The 27,552-nt window shown below is 39.4% G+C and overlaps 2 protein-coding genes across 5 annotated transcripts in view; both read right to left on the bottom strand.

Annotated features, from left to right (window-relative positions):
* Nucleotides 1-21,243, bottom strand: part of LOC103761058 (cytochrome c oxidase assembly protein COX16 homolog, mitochondrial) — a 45,510-nt gene extending 24,267 nt beyond the window's left edge. Inside the window, exons 1-4 of one of the 3 annotated variants that reach the window (XM_018083020.2) lie at nt 21,143-21,243; nt 9,445-9,522; nt 4,501-4,567; nt 3,978-4,154 (exon numbers count right to left, since the gene is read on the bottom strand). In XM_018083020.2, the coding sequence (XP_017938509.1) occupies nt 3,978-4,127 (150 nt within the window). In that variant the 5' untranslated portion in view covers nt 4,128-4,154; nt 4,501-4,567; nt 9,445-9,522; nt 21,143-21,243. Of the gene's footprint in view, nt 1-3,977; nt 4,155-4,500; nt 4,568-9,444; nt 9,523-9,632; nt 9,639-21,142 lie in introns of all 3 variants that reach the window. The other 2 variants (XM_029964320.1, XR_001921974.2) reach the window with 2 other exon arrangements.
* A 4,044-nt stretch (nt 21,244-25,287) lies between these two features.
* The window catches only part of LOC103760361 (deubiquitinase DESI2), a 54,235-nt gene continuing 51,970 nt past the window's right edge, over nt 25,288-27,552 (bottom strand). For both annotated transcript variants that reach the window (XM_008926862.3, XM_018082361.2), the window contains exon 5: nt 25,288-26,183. In XM_008926862.3, coding sequence (XP_008925110.1) covers nt 25,941-26,183 — 243 coding nt within the window. In that variant the 3' untranslated portion in view covers nt 25,288-25,940. The remainder of the gene's footprint in view (nt 26,184-27,552) is intronic.

Below are 27,552 nucleotides of genomic sequence, written 5' to 3'. Positions count from 1 at the left end.
ATGGACCAAGTTTTGCCTGTTTGTTTTAAAGAACAAGTCCCTCATTTCAGAGAAAAAATAATGTCCTGAAAAAAAGGGGGCCCAGCTTCAATATGTTTAATATTGAATATTTATTTGATAAAAATACAGAAATTCCAAATGGCACAGAAATTAAAAACCAGGTTTCCTCTACTTCATATATGTAATGTAACCACTAAGTCACAATCACTCCCTCATTCTTCTGATTTCTTAACTATTCCTTACAGAGATGAGTTTTAAAAAGGAAAGCTGATAATGCCCGCAGCTCCAGGCAATTTACAAATTTATGGTTACTGCTTTTTCTCAAAGAAAGGAGATGTGTCTTTAAAGTATCATCCACATCCTGGGTACCTGCCCTCTGGCTGAACCAGCAGGTCACAGGAAGCAGCATCCCTACTCCTACAGCCAGTTTATATGAAGCCTTATAAGTTGTACTCAGCAGTTCACTTGGCAGCACATACATCTCAGCTAACACAAATTGAGGAACACCTATTTCACATGGCCTAAAAGATTTTCATATATTTAACAGATGCCAAGCTATGCAGCACCATAAACACTATGGTACTAGAGAGCTTGGTCAAATGAAGAATTTTAGGTACAAAAAGGACTTTCAGTCCAAAAGCAATATACATCCAGGTAGCTGCAGAACAAAGTTTTAAGAATGAAAACCTGGATCTAGTCAGATATTAAGGTCATGAAACTTTAAGTCAATTTTTCCAATCTCTATAAAAGGCATAAAATCTCTCTGCCTCTCAGAGACATGACATTTTTGATTATGTTTATTAATGCATCCTTACACAGGAGATAACGACATCCCAGCATGGATGGTACTGTGATTTCTACAGTAGTTGTAACCACTGCATACATGGAAACTGATATGTAAGGGTTTTTCTTCATGGAAAACCCAAACTTATTAAAAAAGCTTCACAGGGATTCAGTGAAACACTTACACATGGAAACCCTGAATATTGTTACTTATGCTCTCTGGTCAAACTTAGTATCATTAACAATACACGTTCATATTTATTGCCAAAAATTATGCTGGTAAATATTGCAAGATTGAAACTCAAGATTCATTTAAAAACCAGATATTGTAAAGTTAAAAACTAGTACAGTTTTAATCCCTCATCAGTGAACATACATATTACCAACATAATCTCCATTAATAACATCATCACATCCTGATTTCATGAGACTGTCCCAACTTTTAACATCCATATTGTGATTTTGAGAGCCCAAACCTGTTTCAGGTTATTACCAGAGGTCTTTTGCCATTGACAGGTCTCCTGATTTCATCAGAACAGGCTACATGGCCTTGGTCTCATTTTTTTTCAACTTGATACAAGATGGTATGAAAGGGCACATACGGCAATTCCTGAGCTCCAAGTTATCCTAGAGTGCTTTAAGCTGCCTGTGGTGACAATAAACAGTGGATCTAGGTGGATCAATCACTGTAAACCAAAAGTATACAAGCCAAAAGTCCACAGTGTCAGTCTCAGAACAGGACAACAAAAATCTTACTGAATCCCAGACTGACTGTATTTGCCTTTTACATAAAAATGGTATGCTAAACTGAAAGAATGTCTGGAAAAGAAAAACATACACGTCTGCCTGGTATCACAGCAAATTCAGTAAGCAGCTCTTCACAGACAAAGTGGAGAAGTTATCTGAGCTCAAGTAAAATGGATTAGTTTTTGCCAAAAATCAATGCAAAAACATGAACCAGACACTAGCAGCTGAACCTCAAAATCTTCAAGAGTAGCATGGATAAAGAGCTCATTTCCATACAATCCCTCTGGACTGAACTGAAGCAAGAAAGAAAACTGACATCTGAACATCTGGTACCACCACAATACAGAGTACGAAAAGCTCTTGCTACCCTTTCATTTCTGTGGCACATTGCAGGACTGAAATTACTACCTGGGATAGTTCTGAACCACAGTCAAAAGATGTAACAAGTTCCAAATCCCCCATGCCAAAAGAAACAAAGGGTACCCTAGCCATCAATCAGGAGCCAAGCTGCCTCACTGAACATACAATTTTAAAACCCACCACTAAGCAGGCCATGCTTGAAAGCAAGGTGTGCTTTAATTTAGTAAAACATACTTCATGACTTAAAGACAATTGACTGAAAAAGATCTTTTTTTTCTCCTATAAGCAATCATAAATGTATGCCTCTTACATTCTCTTAAGCATCAAACATTTCGGTGTATTATTTTCTTAATTTTTGGAAGACCTAGGGCCAAGCTCATTAATTAATTTAGTCTTTGAAAATCAACTACATCTACTTAGACAAGGAAATTAGCCAAAGTTTGTCATTAAACTTGAGACTCAGGCCAACCTGACCTGCTTAAGGAAAATAAAAAAAGAAAACAATAATCACCAACATAATTCCTTGCCACACTGCACTTGTGTAGTTAGCTTACTGAAACCAATTAAACACATGAAGATGCATTTATAAATAAATAAATGCTAAAATGCTAGATGAGAAGACTTAATTATTCTGCCAAGTCCAATGACAGACACTAAAATGATTCCACATTCCTTTGGCTGACAGGTTTAGAAAGGATACCTTTCCAATCCAAAATACTCCACCAGACAGCAACTAAAGATATTCTGAATATGTTCACACTCAAATCAAGTAGGGTTTTTTTAATACAAACTCCTATGAAATCAGGTTCTCCAGAATACTATAATACCTCAGGCACAAACAACAGTTTAAATAAGAGTTTCTCTACCTTGAAGCCATCTGCTAGTTTGCCAATGAAGCTCCAGGGAAAGAATATTTAGAGCAGGCTTCATCTCACCTAATTTTATCCATCTAAACTTTTGACTTGAAGCATAAATTCTCTATTTAGGCACTTCCTACAGTCAGCTGTAGATGGGCATTCCTTAAGAAAATGAATCCCACTTCAAGATATATATCCAAAACCCTAACTCATCTGTACCTTGAAGTTAAGTAGAGGTTTATCCCACCTGTCATTCAATGGTCAGGTTAAGTATAATCATACAGTAAGGAAGGTAATCATCTCACTGCAATAGGATAATAATAAAATGTTGAGCTCGATCTCTCTACTTTTCAATCCATCAAAAGAGAACAACATGTTTCACAAGCATCTCTTTTAAAATCGAATGAAGCCTATTACGGGGGCATTTCCTCTCAAACCACCTTAATGTACTACCTGGATAGCTATCTCAAACTAGGCATTTAAGGTAATGGAAAAATGAGCAAGACAAAACACTGACTTAGTGGACAGCACCACAAATATACATTCAGATTTAGCTGAGCAGATACTGAAATTTCACTTCCCTAGTTTTAATCATACAAATAACCCATTTAGAGTCTTTTGAGTTTTAACAGTGTTAATTTAAATTGACCGTAGCATTGGTAGGGGGCGTTGGCACAACATGAAGTCTAGAGGATGAGTCTAAATCTGTCTAAATCTATTTGGAATACAATAAAGCAGAAAGCATGCAGAACACAGAAAATAGCTGAGTGCATGGAACAACCTGGGCTAGTAAACCAGGTTTATCTAGCAGCTTGCAGTATGTTTAGTGATTGGGACAATCTGCTGACATTCCACAACTGTAGGTAAAAAATCGCATTATTTGTGTAATTTTAAATGCTACAAACATATTCGGAGGTTTAAGTGATTAAGTATTCACCTCATAAGAAATACGTTGTTTAAAGGGAAAAACTGATGGGACATATAGAAACTCAACAGATTATTCTTAAACCATATTAACACTACACTAACCTTTTAAATTACATTTGATTCTGTAATGCTTCTTTTTTGGAAAAAAAACCCAAATGACAGAACAAACCAAACTTTTGCTGGGGCACAGAAATCCTATCCAGGTGTAGTTCATAGGCAGGTAAAATAGAAGCAATAACCAACAGACAATTTTTGCTGCAATACTTCAAGACATGCCCATGTGTGCAACTCCTGCAGACATACCTGAGCTAGCTTACATGAGGACAGCAACATGAATGTGCCAGCCAGCAAGAAGGCATAGTCTTGTTCAGTCACTCGCAGATGTATTCCCTTTTTGGGTGGATGTTGAACCTCATTTAAACACTCTGCTGCTGCTGCTGCAGTTCCAATCATCTCAACTCAACCGTTTGAAACACTGTGCTGCATGTGCAAATCAGAGAAATGTTTTGATAGCAACACAAAAGCATTCCTACAGGCAGATACCACTTACTTCTCAGCTATCCACTTAAAACAATGAGAAAATGCTGGACTGATTTCCTAGACCTTTCTGAGACAAATGTCAGATACGTTCTCCCTTAACATAAAGGTTAGTTTTCTGCCCCTATTTCTTCCTTGCTATTTCACCCTGACCCAGAATACTTGAATTAATGGATCTCACCTGAGGACATTTTTTTTTAATACCCATATAAATTTAAATAATTTCTTTTCTTTGAATTAATTAAGTTTCCTATTTCCTATGTAAAGTAGAACAGCATTAGTTACCTACCTTTTACAGACTAAGAAAGATAGGCAGAGAGGAGCTCTGTGGTAGAGGAGGCAACAAATGCAAGAACCTAAACAAGATTGAAATAAAATTTCCAATGAGATCAGTGGGTGTTATTTAAATCATATACTGCAGTGGGTCTCCTGATGCCCATTCATGAGCTTCAAGACATGATGTTAGAGAACAGTAGGGACCAACCAACAATATTCTAAAACTGTAATAATAAGTACAACCAACCAGACAGTCAATGCACCTAAATCACTATCAAGCCCAATTATAAGAACCACTGTAAACCAGTAAAAATCAGTGTCATAAGTTTAGCCTTCTTTTCTCTTCCATTCTTCATTCTTTCAAAGGACAAAAAGGTTTCCAGAATAATCCTCTACACACCATATGTGCTCTTCTTCCCAATTCCAGGGTCTAGGATTATAAAATGAAAGCTGAGATCCCCATGGTTATATAATTTCATGAGTTAGGACCTCAAGACACCAATTAAATGCAATAAATCAGAATTGACAATGGCAACACTAACACTCTCCAGGTGTCTATAAGCAATGTCTCATGGGTAATTGCATGCCAGTCAATTGGTCAAAAACATGAGCTAAGGAGCTCAAAACTTTGCCATTCCCTTTAAAGAATTGCATAAAGCAGGCTTGACACTCCTTGCACGCTTACTAATGAGTCTGCTTCCAACAACCATCATCACTCCTTTAATACTCTTTCTGGATTTACAGTTCTATTGCTCATAGAGGATGGTGAAAGAACAGGTCAGGTATTTTCATTTTCATTTGGATTTTAACTCTCAGAATGCCACACAACAGCCATACACATTTTAAGGCACAACAACTGAATCAAGAGTAAAACTGATAGAAAAGATCAACATTCTGTCATTTTGACTCTTTACTACCTCTACTTTCTGGCTCAGTAAGACAGAAACCAGTATTATTATTTTCTCAGCATTCTACTTTTGGGGTACACTCACTTTATATAGGATAAAGGAAAAGTGAACAGGATCTACATAGTTTGTAAACATTGAAGAGGTCAGTATGTAACATTGTCATGTGTAATACACAGCAGGAAATATTTGCAGACTTCAAAGGCTAACTGACAGGTTTTTTCCTAACAAAATGACAGGGATTCCAGCTTTCCTAGAAGTGCTTTTGCTGCACTGAGGAGGAACTCAGTCCTATCCCATCCCAACAGTCTGAGAACCTACCTCGCAATCGTACTTCTTCAAAAGAGTCATTCTGGAGCTTAAAAACTCTCTTACTCTAAAAGTTTTATTGATGGGAGAAAAGCCTAGATTTTCCCAGGTAGTTTATATGTTGCTTTCCTTCAACTCTCTACAGTAGCTAACAGCTAACAGTACAAACCATACCACATATTCCAAGATTCAGATTTAGTTTTGAATATAAGAATCAGCGTCTACTATACCTTGAATGGCAACAATAGGCACACAGTAAATAAAAATAATCTATGATTATATAGTTGAAAAAATATTTTTTGTATATTCAATAAAAGTGACATTTTCTGTATATTTAATAGAAGTCACATTTTCTGTAAAAAAAACTTAAATAAGCATCTTCAATTACATACTCAACAGAAAGTAAGACAAAGAAAGGGTCCAGTTTTCCATTTGAGAATAAAGGCATTCGGAACAATGCCTATACAAACCTCCTAATTTCTACTCTGTTAATTCCACATGATTTTCCCGTAAGCATACCTCGTTTTCTGTAACCAATTTTGATTTGCATAAATTCTTCCCAGAAAAGGAACAATTATCTAACCTAATGATTTCTCTATTAATGGACATATTGGCAACAACGAAAAATGGAGAAGTCCTTGATTAGTTTCAGGAGAATTCTGACCAGCATAAACAGGTATTACATCAGGAAGAGCCTTAGCACAAGTTTCCTTTCAATGCAGGACATTCAGGGCACTGAGGGAACAGGACTGATCTAGGTATTCTGAGAAGACAGAAGTGTAGGCAAAATGGTTTTTTGCTTTTGCAAGGGACGGGCATATCCAAGGCTTGATATGCAAAGATGTTATACTAAATGAATGAAATATCTGGTCTTCAGATGCTAATAGCCCCTCTTCAACTGCAGCTCTAGGCTCTGTCTCTCTATCCTATACATGGGCTGTGACACAGTCCAAGATATAGCCCAGACGAACAGGAGGACATAATTCCTTTTGCTGCCTCTTCCCAGCCCCACTCCAGCTACAGCTGTAGGCTCTGTCTCTCTCCCTACCCTAATGCTAGCCCCAGCTCAACGCATCACCACCAAACCATACTCCCTAAAAAGTCCAAACCACCATTTTCTCATGAATTTTAGTTCCTTTATCAGGGAATGTTCTTCAAAAGCCAGTTTGACTTTAATAACATAGTCATTATTACAAATGCAGCTTTTACTCATTAAGCCACAAGAATACAAAGTGGCAGTTAACCCCTTAGTCACTGAAACATGACTACATAGCAGCAGTTCTACTATAATGCTGCCTTTGAAATACCACTGTTGACCGAGAACTGGCTTACTAATGTGTTTTCCCTCTCAGCACAATGAGAAGTTAGAGTGACAAAGGAAAAGGACAAATACTTTTGAAGGGAAAGGATCATAGTGTAGCATCTGAAATGTATGAGAGATTTACCACAAAAGGATTGTCTAAGTTCTGTCTTTTTAGCAGTTGAATTAGCAAGAAAACAAGTTCAGGAGTCATGCTTACAAAAGGGGACATACTGGAGTTTGCACATCCTTAAAGAATCCTAGCCTACTTCTGGACGGGTTGCTTAAACTTCTGCAACCTCAATTTTTTCAGCAGTAAAATGTAATTAATAATCCTATGTTTTCAGACAGCACGACTATGAACCTTAATTCATTTAAATTCCGTGAAAGTCTTTTGAGCTCCTTGTATGGAAAGCTTTATTTAATAAATATTCTTATTATTCCAACGGAGCAGCTGTAACAAAAAAATTCCTATTTATTTTATTGCTTATTTCCATTTGCATATAACTGTCCAACCCCCTAAAAGGAGCACTTGACCACTTCTTCCTGTTCTGATGAGCACTTACGGTAGTCAAAGTGTGTTATATTAGAAAAATACATTCTAGTCCAACACAAAAACATTTTTACCAGTGACAGAAAAACCCAGATGTTATGACTATCAGGATTTTAACAGTATTTTCAAATTACTTAATGTTATTTTCCTGAGTTTCATGTACATTTTAAACTAGATTTGTTTCTCTGTTAAAATACGTTCTAATCTCTTTTGCTGTTTTATCTAATGAATTAGAATGGCTTCAACTCTTTTTTTGGACATAGAAACAGAAATTAACAAAACACACTGCTTTGATTTGTCCGTCTACAAACAAGCCCAGAGGTGTTGCTAGTTCTCAGCCAATATTATACTGTTCTTTATTTATATTTCATCTACTCCTAAATAAAATCACAACGAAAAGAAAAAGAAAACACAGGAGAGATGCTGCAGCCTTAAGTAATACTGGTTAGAGCAGAACTCAGATGCCCTCTTTTAGCTTCCAGGGTGAAGTACATTCCACTGAGAGCTTCCATGTACTACTAAATCAGAGATGTTTCCCTTGAGTATAAATGCTGGGACGAAAGCCTCATAGATCTGAACGATCACAACTATTAACAGTTTTTTTCCCCAGCTTGCAATCACAGTGCAGATCATGGAGTCAAATGCAATTCACTGAGTATGAATCTGACCAAAAAACTGACAGAAACACAATGGGCAAATTCTTGCCCCTGTTGTGATCCTCATCTGGTTGGAGAAAAACTTAAAGGCTCCAACTAGTCCTAAAAGACTAGTACTGATAGAAAATAGGTACCCAGAAGACAGTTCTGGAGAAAAGACTTTTAAGATTACTCTCCCCTGTCTACAGGCTATGTCATATACAGAACTTGACAGGAGTGGGCCACACAGCGCATGAAAGGCCACAGCTTGTAAAGTATGCAACACAAGGATCAATGAGGAATGATTAAAGTAATTTGGATGGCCCACAACAAGAGTCTAAGACAAAACAAGGCAGTCTTCAAACTCTCAGCATCTCAGGATCTCAAAGATTTGGCTACAGTAGAAAGCCACAGCGTCCAGAGTCCTGCAAAATCTTTTTTATATAAAATGCCATATAATCTTTAAAAAAGCTTCATGCAACCTGAAAGTCAGCAGCACCAAGACCAAAAAGTCTCTCTGCATTGCAAAGGTAGATCTGCATATTACCAAGCTATGGAAAGCAAGCCAATATTCCTTTCTGCTGAACTGATATGCTCCTTTCAGATAATTTCAAATGCGATGTGGAACTAATGTTACACTTGGAGGTGTAAGTAGCACCAATAAACATGCTACTTCCTCAGACAGAAGGTTTCAGGTTCGTTTAAAGAAAGGCTTCTTCTATGTAGTATATTCTGACATACTGGGTAAATACTAGCTCCTGTTTCTCTCACAGAGCTTAAAGAGTAGGATGTAGCACAATGTCAAAGGTATCTGCTTGTCTCAGTCAACACAAAGCCAAGCCCCAGAAATCATCTAACATTATATACTGACTGCCAAGTACTGTTTGAAAACCAGACCTTTTAAAATATCAGTTTTCTTAGTCTAAATTGCATACAGTATCTTTGTAATAACCTCCTTCTAGATGTGCTACACCTCCTTCTCAGGATTCAGAATTTTCACTTATAAGCAACCAAAGGAACAAAATGGTTCTATTATTTATGTTGATCCTTATCACGGACAGTAAAAGGATTTTCATCATCATGTCAGCCCCTTTATTCTACCTACTCTGCCCAGTGCTTAAGAGCCTCAGCTGTACCCCAGAGCCCAGCAGTCAAAGGCAAATCCCCTATACAAAGTTTGCTTGTCCTAATAATTCTTTAGAAAACAGTATGTGGGCAAAATGAAATGCAAAGTAAATAAAACCATTTCAACTACCTTGCCATGTAGTTTGTGGACATCGTATCTTATCTGAGCAAATTCACGGAGTCCAAAAGATCCTCCAATGAGATACAGCTGAAAACAAAATGAATACAGGTATATTAGGACTATCATGAAAAAGAACACTTTGCATACTGACCCAACTGATTTACCAAGGGACCCTATGATTCTTCCAACAGAAACACCAGGAGCTGAAGAAAATAATATATTGGAACATAAGTATAGGAGCCTTCTTCCATTCTCTGGGCCTAGATGTCACAGATTTCCTTCTTCATACAAAGACAGCTACTACATGACACACACTTTCTAGGGACTTACTCTCCTTTTACTCCTTCCTTCCCCTCTCCATGTGGTTTCCTGACACAACTGCAGCAAGGGAACCTTTACCTCACTGCCATAGGATTTATTCTCATAAATCTTCAAACTCTATAGAGAGGTAACAATGCCACATTGACTTACTCTGATGCCTGTGGCTGAGAGATCTAAGCTTCCAAACAGAGCATGACTGTAGCTGAAGTTCAATAATATATTATCACACAGGCTAAAAAAATCATATCCAGCACACCTGCCCTTTTATTATTGCTTCCTTAGTTGTCCTGCAATTCCCTCCACACCTGTGAAGCTTATGAATAAAGATAATAAAGGGAGAAATGGGAGGGGCTTCATATCCACATATGAAATCATTAAATTATTCTTTCTTATGACAAAGTGATACCACAAAACTATGTATTTTTACCATTAGAAATGGATAGACCAACCAAAGATCAAGCATTGTTAAAAAAACAAATGAAAATCAGCTTAGCAATCTAGCTACTCTGTAGAAGAACTGGGCCTCTTGCTACTGCTCTAACCTGACAGACTGCCTGCTGTTCTCTGTTCAAGGAAGATGCACAGGAGGCCAAAAGGCTACACAGCTAGAGATGCACATATAAGGAAGGTGGAGGCATGAGGAAGCTCTAAGGACCTGAGTGAAATTAAAAAAAAAACCAACAATCAAAACCTGCCACCACCACCCTCTTTTATCATGCCACATTGCTTTTCCAGTCCCTCATTACAGGCTGTTGCTGCACTGGTAACTTACACACCGCTGGCTGATTTCTTCCTACATACTAGGTTTGCAGCAATGGTCTGTGTCCAAGAACCGTTATAATTATGCTGCACAGGTAGTCAAAATGCATGTTTTGTAACTGTGGCCACAAAGTCATAGTCATTCAATTTAAATTAGAACTAAACAAACAAACAAACAAAAAAAGCCACCTACAAACAAACAAACAATAAAAGCCACCTACATTTATTCATTCTCAAAGTTGCACACTGTGTGATTTCCCATCAAGCAGGTAAAACTACTCACACACATTCAGATCCTACGAAGTTACAGTGGTCCCCAGGAACTAATGTACTCTGTTCATAGAAGAAGGTACCCTTCATCAATAGCCAGAAGTTAAAGGCTCCAGATCCTCTTTCTGGCCCTTTTGATAAGTCTAAACATCTAGCTGATAATTAGAAACAAAGAGACAAAAATTCTGCGACTCTAAGACCCAGCTGCAAGGCCACAGAACTCTGATTTCAGAAAGCCAATCAGAAAATCATCATATGGTAGCAAGTTAGCTTCCAGCAATTAAAAATATAAATGACAAAAAACTGCATGGCACTATACTTGTGTCATAACTGTTTCAAAGAATTAATGATGATCTTACAAATACTGGATCATGAAAATACTCAATAGAAAACAAGGGGGGAAAAAAGTCTTCCTCGTGCCAGTATTTGGTAAGAAAGAATAAGGAAGGAAGCAGAAAATAAAGTGTTAAAATGGTTAAAAAGAACCTGAACATTATTCAATATTTACTGAATCAAATCAGAATATTTGTCAGCTGAAGATATGGTAATACATGATGCTGAAAGTCTTAAAGACCAGACTATAATTGAATTCTAACGTGGCTGACGCCTCAGCATAAATTTTCATTAGCTGATCTTCTTTAATTCCTAACAAGTATTATATTAACAGCCAATGAGTTAACAGACTTTCAGCCCTAATAAACAGAAATCAGAAATGCTACAGACAAGTTTATGGCTGTTACAAACCACAACTTACTGCCTTCTTCTATATGAGTATGTTGTCAAAGAGAGTCTATGGCAGGGCAAAAGCAACTGCACTAGAAATGGTTCAACTGTTAAACCACGCAGAAAGTAGCAATTACTTGTAACATCAATTAAAAATTAATTTCCCCAACAATAAACTTGCATGGAGTATATACCATTATGAGATGCAATATGAACAAGTGGCCTGTTCCTCATAACCCAACTATTATTTAACATAATGAAAAGGTATCCTATGGCCTACAAAGACATGCTGCAAGCTAAAAAAGAAATATTATATTCTTTAGCTTTGATCATTTAAAACTATGTACTGGACACTGCAACTAAGGGAAATCAAGTAGAGGGTTTTTGCATGAAGTAAGTCACGTACTACTCCTTTTGTCTCATCACATCCCATCACTTATATGACAGCAACCATCCATTACACAGTGCATCTTACATTTACAGCTATACACGATAAAGCTGATACACACAGGTCTCAATTCCCGTAAACAGGTTGTGACCTGACACTGCAGTTTCACTCACACCACCTTTATACTTACTAAGGGGAAAAAACCCACTTGGTTTCTGATGTACTTTGCTCTTCATACAGCATAAGCAGTGTAACCAGCCCAGCAAGTTGGCACATTTCACGTATCAGGCAGTACCAGTATAGTCGCTCTTACATTTCCAATACTGCAATGGTTGATGAATCTTACAATGAAACATCAGTTAAGCTGAGACAAAGCACAATGATGCTGTTAGAAAGTACAAATGATGCTGCAATATTATACACTACAATGCTGGAAGGTTATTAAGTTAAATAATTTTCCAAAGCACAGAATTCATACAAAAAATACAAATGTTTGCAAGTTTACTTGACCAATGCTCTGAAGAACCAAACATGATGTCTGACTTCATTGCAAAATCAGACAAGAATCAGCCATATTTAGCACTTAACCAACCAATAGCATGTCAATATAGTCAGCTGACAGCCCTGAATCGCAGCATGAATCAAATTCATCTACACAAGCCAGAGCAGCAATGGACAGCTATTCAATTACATTTCTGAAAACTGTGTTCAAAAGCCAATAAAAGAAGGTATAAATGAATTTATGCAATAATAATGCCTTCAAAGGTAGCAAAGGACTCAGTGATTGACAATACATTGAGTAGAAATACTAGTCTTGGTGTCCTTTCTCTTTTGTTGTATTATGTCCTCAGTATCTTTATTTCAGTTAACTCTATTTACAGAGAAGTAACAATAATGCTGCAAGAGTCTCCAGTCAAAATAATCACAAGTGGGATAAGACTCAAGTTAAAATTTCCAGCAACATTATCAGCTTGTTGGCTTTGCATATTCGGCATGTCTTACATACATTTCCAGTTTTCCAATCTGTAAAACAGAGATAGCCTCTATATTCCTTGCAAACACTCTTCAGGTAAAAAAGCACGACACTGGACAAATTTGTTCAATGTAAGCCAAGGGCAACAGCAAAGTCCAGCATGTTCCATCCACTAGTCCAGGTATAAAGAGACAGGAGAAGCTATTCAGGACACCATATAAATAAAACAGTTAGGTTGGAAACATCCTAAGTCAGACTCAAGTTCACTCTCCAGTTAACTGAAAAGGAAAAATGCCACATATAATGAAAACTAATATATATTTTTCTTCATTACAATTTTAGATTCATACAGATACTTAATGTACATCATAAAATATTAAGGCACTGGCATCTGAAGGATACTCAAGCTGGAAAGTTCATATATACCTGCATTCTTTTATTGTGAAGGAACTATTCATTTTATGTGCTTCACAATGCAGAGAATAAAACATTATTATATAGTGAATATCATCTGTCTAGTTACTTGAATGCTTTCAGCAGACTGAAGAAATGATAATAACTTCTCACTTTTTCTTTTACACCTGAAGTTTAATTTAGGAAGGCAAAAATCATACACCATACTAGTTAGCCAGCACTTAACACCAAAGCAAACAGTTTAAGAGTACTGCTAGCACAACCCCCCAGTAAAGATCCCACATTGGATTAAACCTTTATGTTTCAGTGAGTACACAAAAAAAATCCCACAATGTTGTAATGCAATTATGCATGCATGGAAGACTTGTATGTTCCAAAACAAAATGAAAGATAGGATGTGACATAAGAGCACCATCTGTCACATACACTCAGCAACCTCAATAAACATTTTATGTAAAAAAATGACATAAAATTATCTTTAATAACATTCTTTTAAAATTCTATTTGTTCACTTCTCCATTGGGAAGTATGTTATGCAATCAGTTATGGATGGCATCAAACTGATCCCTTGAACCACATCTTAGAAGGGGAAATACTTGTATTTGTCACCAACTACAGTGGATGGTCACTGAGGGCTCATAACAGCAGAACTTAGGACTTACAACAGATCCCTACTTTTTTAGTTTCCTGCATAATCTAAAGCAGCCAACTTCACCGGGTTAACAAAATAACAAGAAACTATTTCTTCGGCAGCACCAGCAATTTGGCACGTTATAGGCATCCCTGTTGTTAGAGAAAACCATTCCTACTACAATACCAATTGTGAAAGCCAGATTATAACAAAGTCATAAATCCCTAAATTAACCAAATCACAATGTTTAGTGCTGGCAACACAGACCACGAAGTAGCAGAAAATGTTATGATACATATCACTGGAGAAGGAACACAGTCATTTTCTACCCTCTTCTTCAAGACCACTGCTGCAAAACTCTCCAGCTATTCATCAGGAGCTTCAAAACTAGAGCAGTCATAAATTATTTTCATTTTCTTCACAGTGATAACAGCAAAGAGAGTTTTGGGGCTTCCTTTTTAAAGAACTGTCATAAGTGCAGTGCAAGACTGGTGAAAGATGGCAATCTGGCAGCCCAGAAGACTGAAGTCTCTTTTCTGTTCCCTAAATAAAGTAGAAGGGCAAATTGCCAGTCCCAGAAAAGACCCAGGCAAGTCATCTTAACCTGAAGCGCCCCCCTCTGCCAGCTCTAACTCTCTAGAGTTTATTTCCTACAGCCAGTCCTGCACTTGGCTCAAACGCTGAGACTGCAAAGAGAAACAGTGCAAATTCTCAGAAACTTACTAAATCCTCTCCCCACTCTCAATGGAAGCAGAAGTGGGTCTACCTTTACTTCTTGTCTGCAAAAAATTGAATTCATTTTTAGTTCACAGCAGAGGCCTCCTTTGGGGTAAAACAGAACCCAAAACTCCGCATCCATTAGTAGTTATTTCATTCAAAAGCACATCAAGTAAGCAAATGCTCTGACTTAATGTGTGTATTAGAATTCACAAATTGTAGAAAGGCAGAACTGCATTACTTTCAAAAAAGGATGAAATATGCCAGTAGATGGATACCCATGCTGGCAACCTGGGACAGGAGCTGGTATAAACTGGAGCCAATTGTAACTGAGTGATAAAGCAGAAGAGTGTAGTTTTCACAGCATGTAGAACATGTGCAGAATATTAAACTTGGCCCAAGGTATCAGGTTAATTGGCTCCACGTAAGGCCGTGTTCAAAGCAACAATCTTAAAGATTGCAATTTGAGTGGCTACAGGCCAGAGTACAAAACCAAAAAAACTGTCCATAACCTTTCAGTGTTACTATCCAATGTCTTAGGAGAAAACAAAACCTTTGTTTATTAGAATATCTGATTCATAACAGGTTTTAAAACACAGAAAATGCATGTAATAGAAACCAATCTAAGAATAATGCAGAAGAGATAGAAACTTGTAAGTTCCTCAACATGAATGAGTGCAAAAGGCCATTTTCAGCCACTGCACTGTCATTTTGCATTACACACATTCCTTGGGCTGGTCAGACAAGGGAATTTCACTCTGCAGCTGTTTGAAACCAAGCCTGCCCTAGTGGTCAAGCTGCAGTTTCTAAACATCACCTTCATTTTCTCCATAAGCTTCTAAAGGCCAAAATTTCAATTCCCTATTGAAATTATCATTCCCACTACTCACAGGTTCAAATCTAGCCAAGATAATGAAGTACAATGAGCAACTGTTTACATCTCATGGCAAGCTGGTGCTCCTGTGATGTGTTAGGCCCAGCTCAAAACAGCAATAAACTGAAACCAGCATTAAAGAACATAAAGAAGTACAAATAGTAATATTTCTCTATTGACAATCCTGGACAGGGAATGAAGATTAATTTTTACTCTACAGAACATTTAATCTCACATTTTTACCATCAACACCCTTGAAGATGTTGGAGACTTAGAGCAGGACTAAACACACAGAGTTTTAAACAGGCATGTCTGTACTTCTGTTTCTGTTCTGACGATCAAAAAAGAACCTTGGTTGCCCCAAGTGCCAAACTGGTCCATTCTAACAGCATTAAGCAATGCAAATACACTCTGTGTTTTAAAATGAAACAGAGGGGAAATCTCAAGTACCAAAGAGTGCCTATTTGTTTGTCACGTATATCTGGAAAACAGTTCTCAAAGATTAAGAATGAAAAGTTTAACGTGTAGATTCAAATGGTGAGCTCAGAAGTTCTAAGAGATTACAGTCAACTGAAAGATGGAAGTAAACTAATTCAGACTGCACAAACTGCAGTCCACAGAAGCCCATTCAGCTTTAACACTGGCTTCCACACCAGCACAACAGTTCCAGGGGGTGGTTTTGTCTCAAACAGCTCCACACTGTGGATTCAAACACACATAGATGAACAGGAGACGCAAAGCAGAAGCACAGTAGAAGTTGAAGACGCATCTCATCATAGGCTTAGAGACCCAATATTTACAATATGAGTCACTGAAGCATAAAGGCAACACTATGTTATTCACTGATTGGGGGCAACCGTTTTAAAATTCTAAAAACAGTTTTGTATTTATTGCTTTTCTAGGCTGCAGATGAAATACTTCAGACTTTTACAGGCAATCACAATTTATCTAGAAATATTAGAAATCAGAATTGTCTTCTCATGGGTAAATGTTAACTTCTATTCATCTCTCAGAAGTGCATTAACATTTAAATCACAACTGTTCTGTGCATGTAAAATTTTATTGTAAAGTTACATGAAGTAATAGATATTAATAAAAGTCCTGCAATTCAGTATTATGAATTGTTCAAGGCAATAATGTGAAAGATGTTAACAATAAAACTGGCAATATCTAAAAGTGAAAAATGCTGATTGCAGTAATCCTTCTTCAAGCAATATCAGAAGATAACGTAATAAGTTTTTACTCATAGACACCAATAGCAACAATAGATTTCAAAGATGATTACTTCCATATTTCTCAGTGTTCATATCATCTTTTTACAGGCAGATCCTCCAGAATCTGTGAGGAAAAGTGTGCCTTATATTCAGCATACCCCAGGACTCAGAATTCCGCAGTTTTTTATGAAATTACTAGGAATGTTGTATTTAAAGAAATCTTTGAAAACTTAGCTATTTTAATGATAAAAATATCCCATTAACCCTGTAAAACTTTCACTTTCACTGACTCACAGCACAACACAATATCATTTCAGAATATTTGCGAAACATTTCTGGGCATCAGTCTTTGCTCCCAGATGACCCTGACTTCACCAGTGAACAAAACTAATCCGCAAACATGTAATTTCATTTTCTGATATCTGCAAGAGGTGTTTTGTTTTGTCAAAATAACTGGCTCATTAACAAGAGCCTGAAATGTCACTGACCTTCTCTACTGGTGCCTGGAAGCACTGACCACATTGCTGCAGAATTGTTAGGGACTCACTCAAGTCTGACCGTTTTTCTTGTCCTGTACATGACATGCATTATTGGTGTCTCTTGACCAAGTGTTTATCAAAGTAAACTTGCACTGTTCCAGGCAGCAATGTAGGTAGCATTGTAGCACAGTCTGTGTTCATCAACACCGATAGAAGTAGATTTTAGAAACATATTTATTCATAGAAAAATCTGTCACTGTTCCAAGCTACCCCTGTCTTCTCCTTTGGCAACACCAGGAACACCACGTAAAACGCCAAAGACAAGATCCGAAGGAGAAGCAAAGTACTTGTAAAAGCAGTCATTACAGGATGGGGGGGGAACTTAAACAGAAACATGAAAAAAGGTCAAAACATACAGCTATAGATACGGAGAATGTTGCACCATAGTGCAAATCTGAAAATGTGCCTTACTACAGACATAGCGCAATACACTTATTTTCCGTCTGCAATAAAAATCACTAAATGAACTTAAAAGAATTTGAAAACTCCTTGCCTGGAATCAGACAGAGGCAGAACCACAAAGGCAAGTTTTGGAAAGTGGCACCAGCATATGAAATAATGGGTTTTTTTAATATGTGTTTTACATTTGTTACTGCTTTGCAATTTTGAAATCCTAACATGTTTCCTCAATTATATAGAACCATCATTTATACTTGTCAGAAAAAATAACTTTCAACAACCTTCAAATGTTCTAACTGCACTGGAGAAGTAACCTTACATGTTCTGTGTCTCACGAGAAAGGTCTGACAGTCGATCTACTTAGCTGCAAGACCAACGAGCCATGCTCTCTCAGGATCCTACAGAACCATCACCGCAGCAACATGACACTGACAGACATATCCTTTTTGTCAGGTAGAGCTGGTTGTGGAATCTAAAGCAGCAGAGACTGAAGTTCTTCTGTAGTAGAACCATGCTGAAGACTTGTAAGCTAAGCTTCATGTAACAAGGAAAGAGTTCCCATTATCATGACAGTAAACAGCAATGAAAATATAGGTGACAAGGATGTTTAAGTTACCACAGAGGTGGCACGGTCCTCTATCATCACAACAGCAACTTTTAGATACATCTTTAAGGTCACTGGAGTTCCTCCTAACATCTACAGAGACGTTACTACCTTCGGAAATGCTTTGGGACTACTCACTTGGTAGTATTTAAGCTGTTAAAATATTCCACACCAGGTTACATCACTCTCTCCTGCATTTTTACGTTTTAGTGTTTTGTGCCACACAGAGATATTTTATCTACAAAGTTTACAGAGTTAAAGGAAAATTCACAAATCAAGGTTTCCCAAAGGCTTAAGTCCTACCCCCTAGAGTCTTGTTGGTGCTCACAAAGAAACATTCTTAGCTACTGAGAAAGTATGACTGAAAACTGTGATTTACACATCTTACTCTGAAAGCTGCTGTCAGTATGAGGTTTAAAGATCAGCCAAGAAAATTCCTTCTTCACTGAAATATTCTAACAGTCCCAAGCTGAAAAGAACACAGAAAAAACTATCAAGATAATTTACACTAAAAAGTACGAATATTTTAAAGATATATTTCGGGCATTGTGTATTGAGACACTCATCTGCCATTGAATGAGGATCTCTTTAACCTTGAAGCTTTCAGGAAAACTGGTACAGGGATTCTTCATTCAAATATGCAGTGTAAAAAGGCAAGATATGAAAGCCATTTGATTATTTTTTCCATCAAAAAAGCAAATACAGTACTTACGAAAAGTCCAGCAGTACTGAAGAATAGTACTGTACCTGTCTAGTGAAAAAAAAATTATGTACAGAATGCAAGAATCTAACAGAAACTTTTGGGTTCAGTATTATTAACAAATTCAGCAGGATTTAAAGGGCTGCAAAGGCATGCTCCTTCTGATTCTGTGCCTAGATTCACTGCCTTTTTTGCTGTAATTGATCTTTTAGCACAATTCTGTTCAGCTTCAGAAATGCCTTCAGAATTCAGTAGGCAGCTGGGGAACTGACAAGAATTGCATGAATTTTCCTTTTTCTTCCTCCCTGGGAAGCTTTTGGGCAGCAGTACAGAAACATTCTGAAGTATTCACAAGGGAGAATAATTTTAAGGCAGGGAGACATGAAATCTTGGAAAGAAATATAATAGAATATTCTTCTATATAATATTGTGTCTGGAGGAGAGAGCTCTGTGGTAACAGGAATGGAATGATATTAGGCAGTACAAAGTCAAAGAAACTAGTCTTAAAAATTTCTGCTATGATCTATGGCAAACCATGCAAAAACACTAGGATGGCCAAAAGGACAAACACAGGCCTACCTTGGCCTGGGAAGCTGAAGTCCTGGCTCCAGCACTAAAGCAGAATTGCGGTCAGATGGTTGTTTAACCTTTTCTTAAAAAACAGATGCATGTATCACAAGTGCTCTTTCTTAACAAAGAATATTTTCCTAACATCTGATAATTTCCCAAATTATGAAACCCAATCACCACTCTCAATATGTAAGAACTTTTGCTCAATATGCTCAAACTTTTCTAAAATAAATTAAGTCAATTCCTTCAAGCATTCCTTAAAGGTGGAATGTCTGCTTTATCTTTTAGCTTGCTCTCCTCTAGTCTTTAGAGTTCATCTTCAATATCTCCAGCTTTTTAGGTTTACATTCATGCAGCAGGATATCTAAACAGCTTTAACACTGTGCTTGGTCACTTTAACAAAGGTGTTATAGGAAGAAGTCGTATGCAATAACAGGGAGGGGAGTTGCTGATGCCCATGATTCACAGTTGTGGTATTAATTATCACACTACTTTGTTGTTCTGTTTGGTTTAACTGTTTCCATTTCTTACAAATTTTATCAATATTGTGATAAAAGATACTTTAGCGTATTCAACTGCATTAATAATTTCCACTGAAAGTCCTAACTCTAGAACCTGTGTAAAATCCCTTTAAAATAAACAGCCTTGAACTTTTTTAACTCTAACAAGTATCACTGTCCTTCTCTGGACCACTCCATTTTTCTAAGGCAAGCTGCTGAATATTTGAGGAAGATGCCATTAATTTCTCTAGGAGCATTATAAGAGTTTTGGAATTATCCTTATTTTGGAATTATCTTATTCTTTATCCACCTTGAAATGTGCTTAATTTTGGCAAATTCATTTAGAAAATGAGACATGACTTGCATAAACAGAAACCATGCTGGCCTTGGTGATGCTTTTGTCTTCCTTCCTGAGTTTTTATCTATAAGCAGATGTGAATGGCTTCATTTTTCCTTTAATGAACACAGGTACTTAGGACAGGAAAGTGCAACCTACTGTGCACTAATTACAGAGGTAACGTGTATAAGAGAGTCTTATAATTTTGTTTTATTCCTTTGACGGTATTTTTTTCTAACTTCGACTGCTCTAAGAAGTTATGCCTCACCACTTTGAGCACAACTGTAACTATAACCCATCAACTCATTTCACTCCAATTCTTTCCATTTATTTAGATGTACAAATTATCAGCCCAACGGTGCCTCTGCAGTTCAAAATCCATTGAAAAGCTAAAGCAAGTAAGAAAAAAACTATAAGTGCTGTTGTAAATAAAAAAAAAGAAACCACAAAAAAAAAAAAAAAAAAAAAAAAAAAAAAAAAAAACATAACAAAAACAAACCAACACCAAGATGCACTCTCCTCATCTTCCAGCTAGGAATATCTTTAGGGGTATACTTTAAAACTCTGTCCCTGAACTCTGAAGACCTCCGGGCAGAGCGGGCACACGGCTCATCCCCTCTCCGGGCACAAGGTGGGGGACAAAAGCAGAGCGCACCGGCCACACGCGTCCCCCTCCTCCCTGCCCGCACACCTGCCCCCTGCCGCGGCCCGCCGTGACCAGCAGCGCCCTCCCCGCGCTGTGCCGGCCCACGCCGCCCCCCCCGCGGCGCTCACCAGCAGGGGCACCCGCGAAGGTCATGGTGCGGCCCCTCCACAGCCTCCGCAGCCTCTCCATCCCCCCCAGCTCCTCCCGCCCGCGGGCCCCGGCGCCGCCCTCCCGCCTCCGGCCCGGCCCTGCCACTTCCGGCGGGCGCGGCTCCGCCGCCACTGCGGCCGCTCCGCCTCGGCAGCGCTGGTTCCGCTGCGGCCTGTGAGCCGGGTGAGCTCCGTGCCCCGGGGGGCTCGACGCGGGGAGCTGCGGTGGCAGAGCCGCCACAGCGCTGTGGGCATCGCCCACGGCTCACCCCTCTTCCTTCACTCACGCCCACGCACCCCCTCCGCATGCACACCTCTCTGATTAAAGCAGTTCTGAAGGCCTAGCCGCTAGCTGTATCATTCGTTCTACAGCCTGGTTTCCTGTGGAAGGAAGATTACCGTGATCACATTGTCTGTTCTTCTGCATTGTTATCCCTTATCCCAGTCAAAATGAACTGAAAAAACCCTTTATAGCGTTTTCAAAGTAAAGTCGGCTACAACAGCACCAACAGACAGCCTTACCCTGAGATTTAGAATCAGTAGTTATTCATACCTGATAGGAATTAAATGTGCCATGCCATCCACTCGAACACCGCTCAGCTACAGCCCCATTCACAATGGTAGAGCACTGACCTGTTAGAGACAAGCGCATATTCTCCAGGCAGGGGCTGAAATGTTTTCCTATATTACTATAGCCTGAGGTTCTGCCATGTTCTGGTAGCCTGTGGCAGTGGCAGAATAGAGACAAAGAATGACAGCTCCTCTTTTTCGTACTTCCTGAGTCACACTACACAGGCTTTTCACAATCCAATTAATTGCCTGATGGCAAGCAGAGCAGGGATGCAGTGGAACAGGGCACCTGCTGCCTCAACTTAAAGAGTATTTTAAGAACATTTTGAAAATGAAACACTGATGATCACTTCCTTTGGTCTTATCCATTAATCACATCAAGGAATTGGGGAAGATGCTTTTCTGAACATAACAACAAGCCAGCACATATGTAGGAACTAAAATGAGAAGAAAATCAAACACATATAATAGGAAGATAAGCTAATATTATTGCAATCCTGTGTTCACTAACTTGTTCTGAGAGCCTTACCAGCCTAGAGACAAATAAACAGAACTGAAGAATAAAAGAAATAACATAGCAGGAAATTACTATTTCTTGAGTACCTCAGTAACACAAAGGCAACGTGGGTTTGAATTCCAGATATGCAAACTGCTGGGAGCAATGAGAGCAAGGGAACAGGTCTGTGTCCATCCCTATATTGTGCTGAGCCTGGCATGAACTTATCGCAGAGCACAAGTTCAGTGCTGGGTAACTGGCTCACCCAAGGCCTCTGAAAGCACAATTGTTCCCTCTAAAACTTTGTAACAGTTTGAGAGATATAGACCTCAAATCACAGACTTAGGAAGAGGAAGGCAACTGACCAAAAAGAAATCAGTAAAAATAATCTGCTGAAATTAAGAGAGTTGCTACTATAGATAAACACATACTGAGAAAAGAGGTTATTACTTACTTTCCTCTTTCCCTAGAAACAGTTTGTTTTGTACCTCTAATATTCCAGTGTTAGAGTAACCCCACCTTCAGTCCCACCTGAATACTATTAGGTCACTGCTAGAGACATAACCCACAGCTGCTGATGCCCATGTGCAGAATTGGTGCCCTCTCATCCCAACTTTTAAAAGGGCACCAAAAATCCTGGCAGTAAGGAGAAGGGTTAAGAGTTTGTTTTAGTGCCATAGGGTGCTCTTGTTAAGATTTGTAAGCTGGTTTTTTTGTTTTCATTGATAACTGGTGGTATCTAAAATTGCCCCATGTTGTTATGCACAGAAAGCAGCAAGAGAAAGCAAATGTGTAACTAAGTACAAATATAATATAATCATATAGTAACAACAATAATTTTGTAATAATGGGAACAGTAAATTAGGATTTTAAAATGTCTTCATGTTTAATAATCTCAAATGCTGTTAAATTACAGAGGTAAAACTATCATCAATATATATTTTATTTCCACAGTGTCTCTTTGTTCTTGTCATTGTTGGTTGATCACCTTGAACAGAGAGGGGTGGGGAGAAATACTTTTGAAGATTGGAATAGATTCTAGTTTTGATTTACAGCACAGGTTTAATACCTTCTTGATGTGACCCCTACTGTCATAAACAGACAGACAAACATAAAAGTAGGTAAACAAACATCTGGGTTTTTTTTATGACGTTCACAGCTCTCCTCGAGTGTTGTTCCCAATACTTCAAGCACATATTCATGTTCCCAAGGAGGCTGAATGCAGTTTTCTTGTCCAGGTTACCATACAGTCAATTAAGCATTTTTTTCCTTTGTGAAATGCTGCAAGAGGGTTTTCTGTGTGAAATGTGCCTCTGGAGCCCTAGTTCTCTCCTAGATGAGTACATGATGCTTTATCTGGAGCTCAGGTGCAGAGCAGAAACACAAGGGTGATGGCTGGCTGGCTGGCTGGCTGGCTTTTATCACAACAACAGAAACTACGTTTTTCCTACTGCAGTTTCCCTGGCCTAGACAAAAGCTCTGGAAAAGCCTCTTCTCACTTTTCCCTAGAGAAGGACCTTTAAAATTCACTGCACATAATGTGCTGCTGGCTATTGGCAGAAAACCTGGAAATTTCAGACAAATGAAGCTTGCACTGCCAGTTTAGGCTGCAATGACCACGACTGCAGGGGAATAGAGAGCAAAATAGTACATTGTGTAACATGGTTTCTGGGCAGTGGCATGGAGATCAGGATGGAAATCTTATTAAACATTCCTGGACAAAACAGAGTAATCAAGATTAGCGTTGGAGTCGTTACTAGGAGCTGCAGAATTGCTCATAATGCAGCATTGGCTGTGAGCAGCCAAGGTTAATAAGGAACATGACTTTAGTTCAGTACAGAACTTGCAGCAATTTGTACAGAGGATGAAAAAGAGAGGCATGTTATAACGGTTTTGTTGCCCAACCATGCATCACTTCAGGAGGCAGTGGCATGAGGCCATCCTGTGAGTTACACTTCCACCCAACAGATCTCTCCAGAGCCTCCTGATTCACTAAGGCCATGCACATGTAACAAACCATTAAGCACTGTCTGTGCAGACATGATGTACATCATAGCCAAGAACTTCAGCCCTGAAAGCACATACTTCTATATACCTGAGCTAAAGAAACAGCTGGTTGGATTTAGCATGCAATTGTGACAAAAAAAAGGAGCTTGTCATTCTTTCTGGGTGGAGGGTGGAAGTTCTGACTTGGCAGCAACTGTTGAGAACAGCATTTCTAAAACAGCAACCCTCTCTCAACATGGTGCCTGTTCATCTTTTGTCCTCCTTTGTGTAGCCAAGAGGAGTTGCAAGGGAGAGAGGGGCCCTGGATTTCCCCTTTGATTTTTTCCTGCACCTCCTGTCTAGAGTTCCTAGTGAGGTAATTGAGTAGAAGAGTTAGTGTACTTGTCCTCTCCTCCTCCATTGCTTTCTCATTAGCTGTCAGAATTAGCATAAATACATCTATAAATACATCCAAATTCTTGTCAGGATTCTTGTCAGGAGCCAGCCTGGAGAGGTCAGTGAGCCAGCTGTGCCCATTTTTCATGCCACTGAAACAGTGCACACAATGGAAGGCACCATGGTGGCCCATGCATTGGAAGGGTTATCTGCACTTTCCAGATGTGGCCCTAAGCTTCCCCTCCACCTCCAAAAAGGGAGGAGAAGGGAACAGGTTGACATTCTTTGGGTTCACCACTTATTTTTTACTTTTTTGGGTTGGCTCAAAAATAGGCCAGGGAAGGATGGCTATATTTTAGGTCTGTGAGTGCAGGAGGAAAATCTGAAGGAAATACTGACCCTCCCAACAGATTTACTCTCCTTTTCGTTCGGCTCAGAAGGGCCATTCCCCAAAATATAACCAGCAAATGTCAGCTAGGAGAGAGATTCCCTAGGGAATATGGGGGAAAAAAGGAAACCAGGAATATTGCCTAAAATTAGGAAAACTGAGAGGGGTCTGTGCCAAAAAGCATGAATATGGTTAACAGTCATTTCTGCATCTACTTAGCAGCTGCCTTTAACCACTACAGCCCCATCCTCTTTTTGACCCCAAAGAAAAGCCACAGTAACACATTCATTTTCTAGGTTCTTTGTTATTATTTTCAAGAACAGGACAGTCATTTGAACTCTTAAATTTGAGTACTGAAAATTGGTGGTTGTAGAATAGGAGCACCTTTCATTTGTCCTTCACATGAGTTAGAAACCTGATAATCACAAAAGGGGTGGGGCTAACTGGAGTTTGTTGCTGGTCTAAGAGATGAGAAGGTTGAGTTCTGGCTCTGGTTCCTTCACTGGGTATGGGCAGGAGATTTGTCATAGGGAAAAGGGAAACCCAGCCAAAATGGAGAAGAGGCTGCTGGGCTTACATGGGTGGGGAGAAAAGATAAAAAGATAAAACAGTTCCAGAGAAGGAACATCACAGTATGTGCACTCTGCCCGTATGCATGCTCTCATGCCTGAGAGATTTAGCAGTTCTCTGTGGATTGAGGGTCATGGGGGCCCTGCGAGGAGCATCCAGTTTAGTCGCCACACTCCTCAGTTCTGTGTTGGGGTTCACAGTCATTTTGCCAAGCAACTGTAGTGGCAGCCCTTGGAAAAGGGGCTGAAGTAGAAAGTCTTCCCTCCCCTGTGTTGTCCACTGAAGAAGAGAGAAAACAATGTGTGCAAAAGAGTGTGAGAAATAAATAGGATGAGAGCATGGATGTTATTTGGGGGCAAGCTGGGCACAGTTTAGACCCGAGTATGTCTACAGCTTCGCGATGTGCCTGAGGCTGAGGGGGCTGCAGAGGTGGAGGGTGACTCCTCATCCGTTGTGTCTCCTTGCTCCTCCTTGTGGAGGCCGAGACTGATGTGGCTCTGCAGGGCTGCTGGGGTCAGCCATTCCTTGGGGAGGCAGCTCTGGAGGAAGGGGATGCATGAGCTGAAGTAGGCCAGGCGATTCACCCAGCGGGGTATCTCTCTCCCACATAATATCTGTAGAGCAAACCGAAAAGAAACATGGTTAATAGTATCAAAACACAAGCATAGAGGCCATGTCATCCCCATCCTCACCACCACTATAGCACAGTGAATTTCCTGTTGCTCAGAAGACAAAGAAGCATCTTCTGCAGTCAGAAGCAGTGTAACTGTAAATGTCTACACAACTGCTTGACATGCACAGAGCGCCCTGCCAGCCATAGCCCTTGTCACCATCACAGCAGAGACCAGGCAAAACAGTTCATGGCTCTCAATGCCTTTGGTGACTGTGTTCTCCCAGCAGTCCATGGGTGAAAGGACAGGCCTGCTGGTGCTTCTCAACCAAGACAATGGCATTAATTTTCCAAGTAGCTCAAAAAGTTTGGAAAAATATTTAAGCTGTGCCTGGACAGACCCTGAGCTGAGAAGAAGCTGAGTCTGATTAGGGGGATGGAGATGCCTGAGAAACTGTTCTTGCTGCTCCCTTTTCCTCCTTGGGCTAACACACTGGATCAGTCAAATTACAGTGTTTGGGGGACCTTTTCCTATCCTAGCACACCACCCTTTAATTTCTCCTCATACGGTATTTCCCAAATATGGGAGAAAAGCAACAAACAAAAATACTAGGTTCTCACTAGGCCTGTTCCATCATAGATGCTCCTGACACTGATTTGGGTTACACTCTGCTAGCACAGATATTGTTTTCCAAGGTCATATCAAATTCAGCACAATGAAACAACTTTCTGCATACAGCAGACCATTTCTTCTGTAGCACATGACCACACATACATACAGGTGCCAGATTTTAATAGCTGTATCTGGCTTAGACTACATAGAGATTGTTTCCCTTTACATTTTACCGTATCCTGTACCAGACACAGAAGAGGCACATGGAACTGATCAGCAGGCATGCCTCAAGAGCCTGTCTTTAGTAAATAAATATACTGCCTGTGTGGCCCTACACCAGTCTACTAGAGCCGGAAGTTTGTGGCAGGTTCAGTAGCCACAATACCTGAATTCTCCTTCCCTTCCTTTGTTGTCTCCCATGGAGCTAGAAAGACAGAGAGGAAACTCCACGCTTAATTTAATACTAATTGCTGCAAAAACTAAGAGGGTGATTGTCTGTAGTCCATTAAGGAGATTATTTGGTGAGAAGTAATCATATGGAGGGCAAGTGCCGGATTCAGTGCCTGGGACAGGACAACCCTGATTGTGTGTATAGGCTGGGGAATGAGAGGCTGGAGAGCAGCACTGTGGAGGGAGACCTGGGGGTCCTGGTCAGTGGGAAGTTGAATATGAGTCAGCAGTGCCCTGGCAGCCAACAGGGTCAACCCTGTCCTGGGGGGCATCAGGCAAAGCATCACCAGCCGGTCCATGGAGGGGATTG

The sequence above is a fragment of the Manacus vitellinus genome, unplaced genomic scaffold (genome assembly GCF_001715985.3).
Source record: "Manacus vitellinus isolate BGI_N305 unplaced genomic scaffold, ASM171598v3 scaffold_6_pilon, whole genome shotgun sequence".
NCBI lineage: Eukaryota > Metazoa > Chordata > Aves > Passeriformes > Pipridae > Manacus > Manacus vitellinus.
This window is presented reverse-complemented; position numbering and strand designations above follow the sequence as displayed.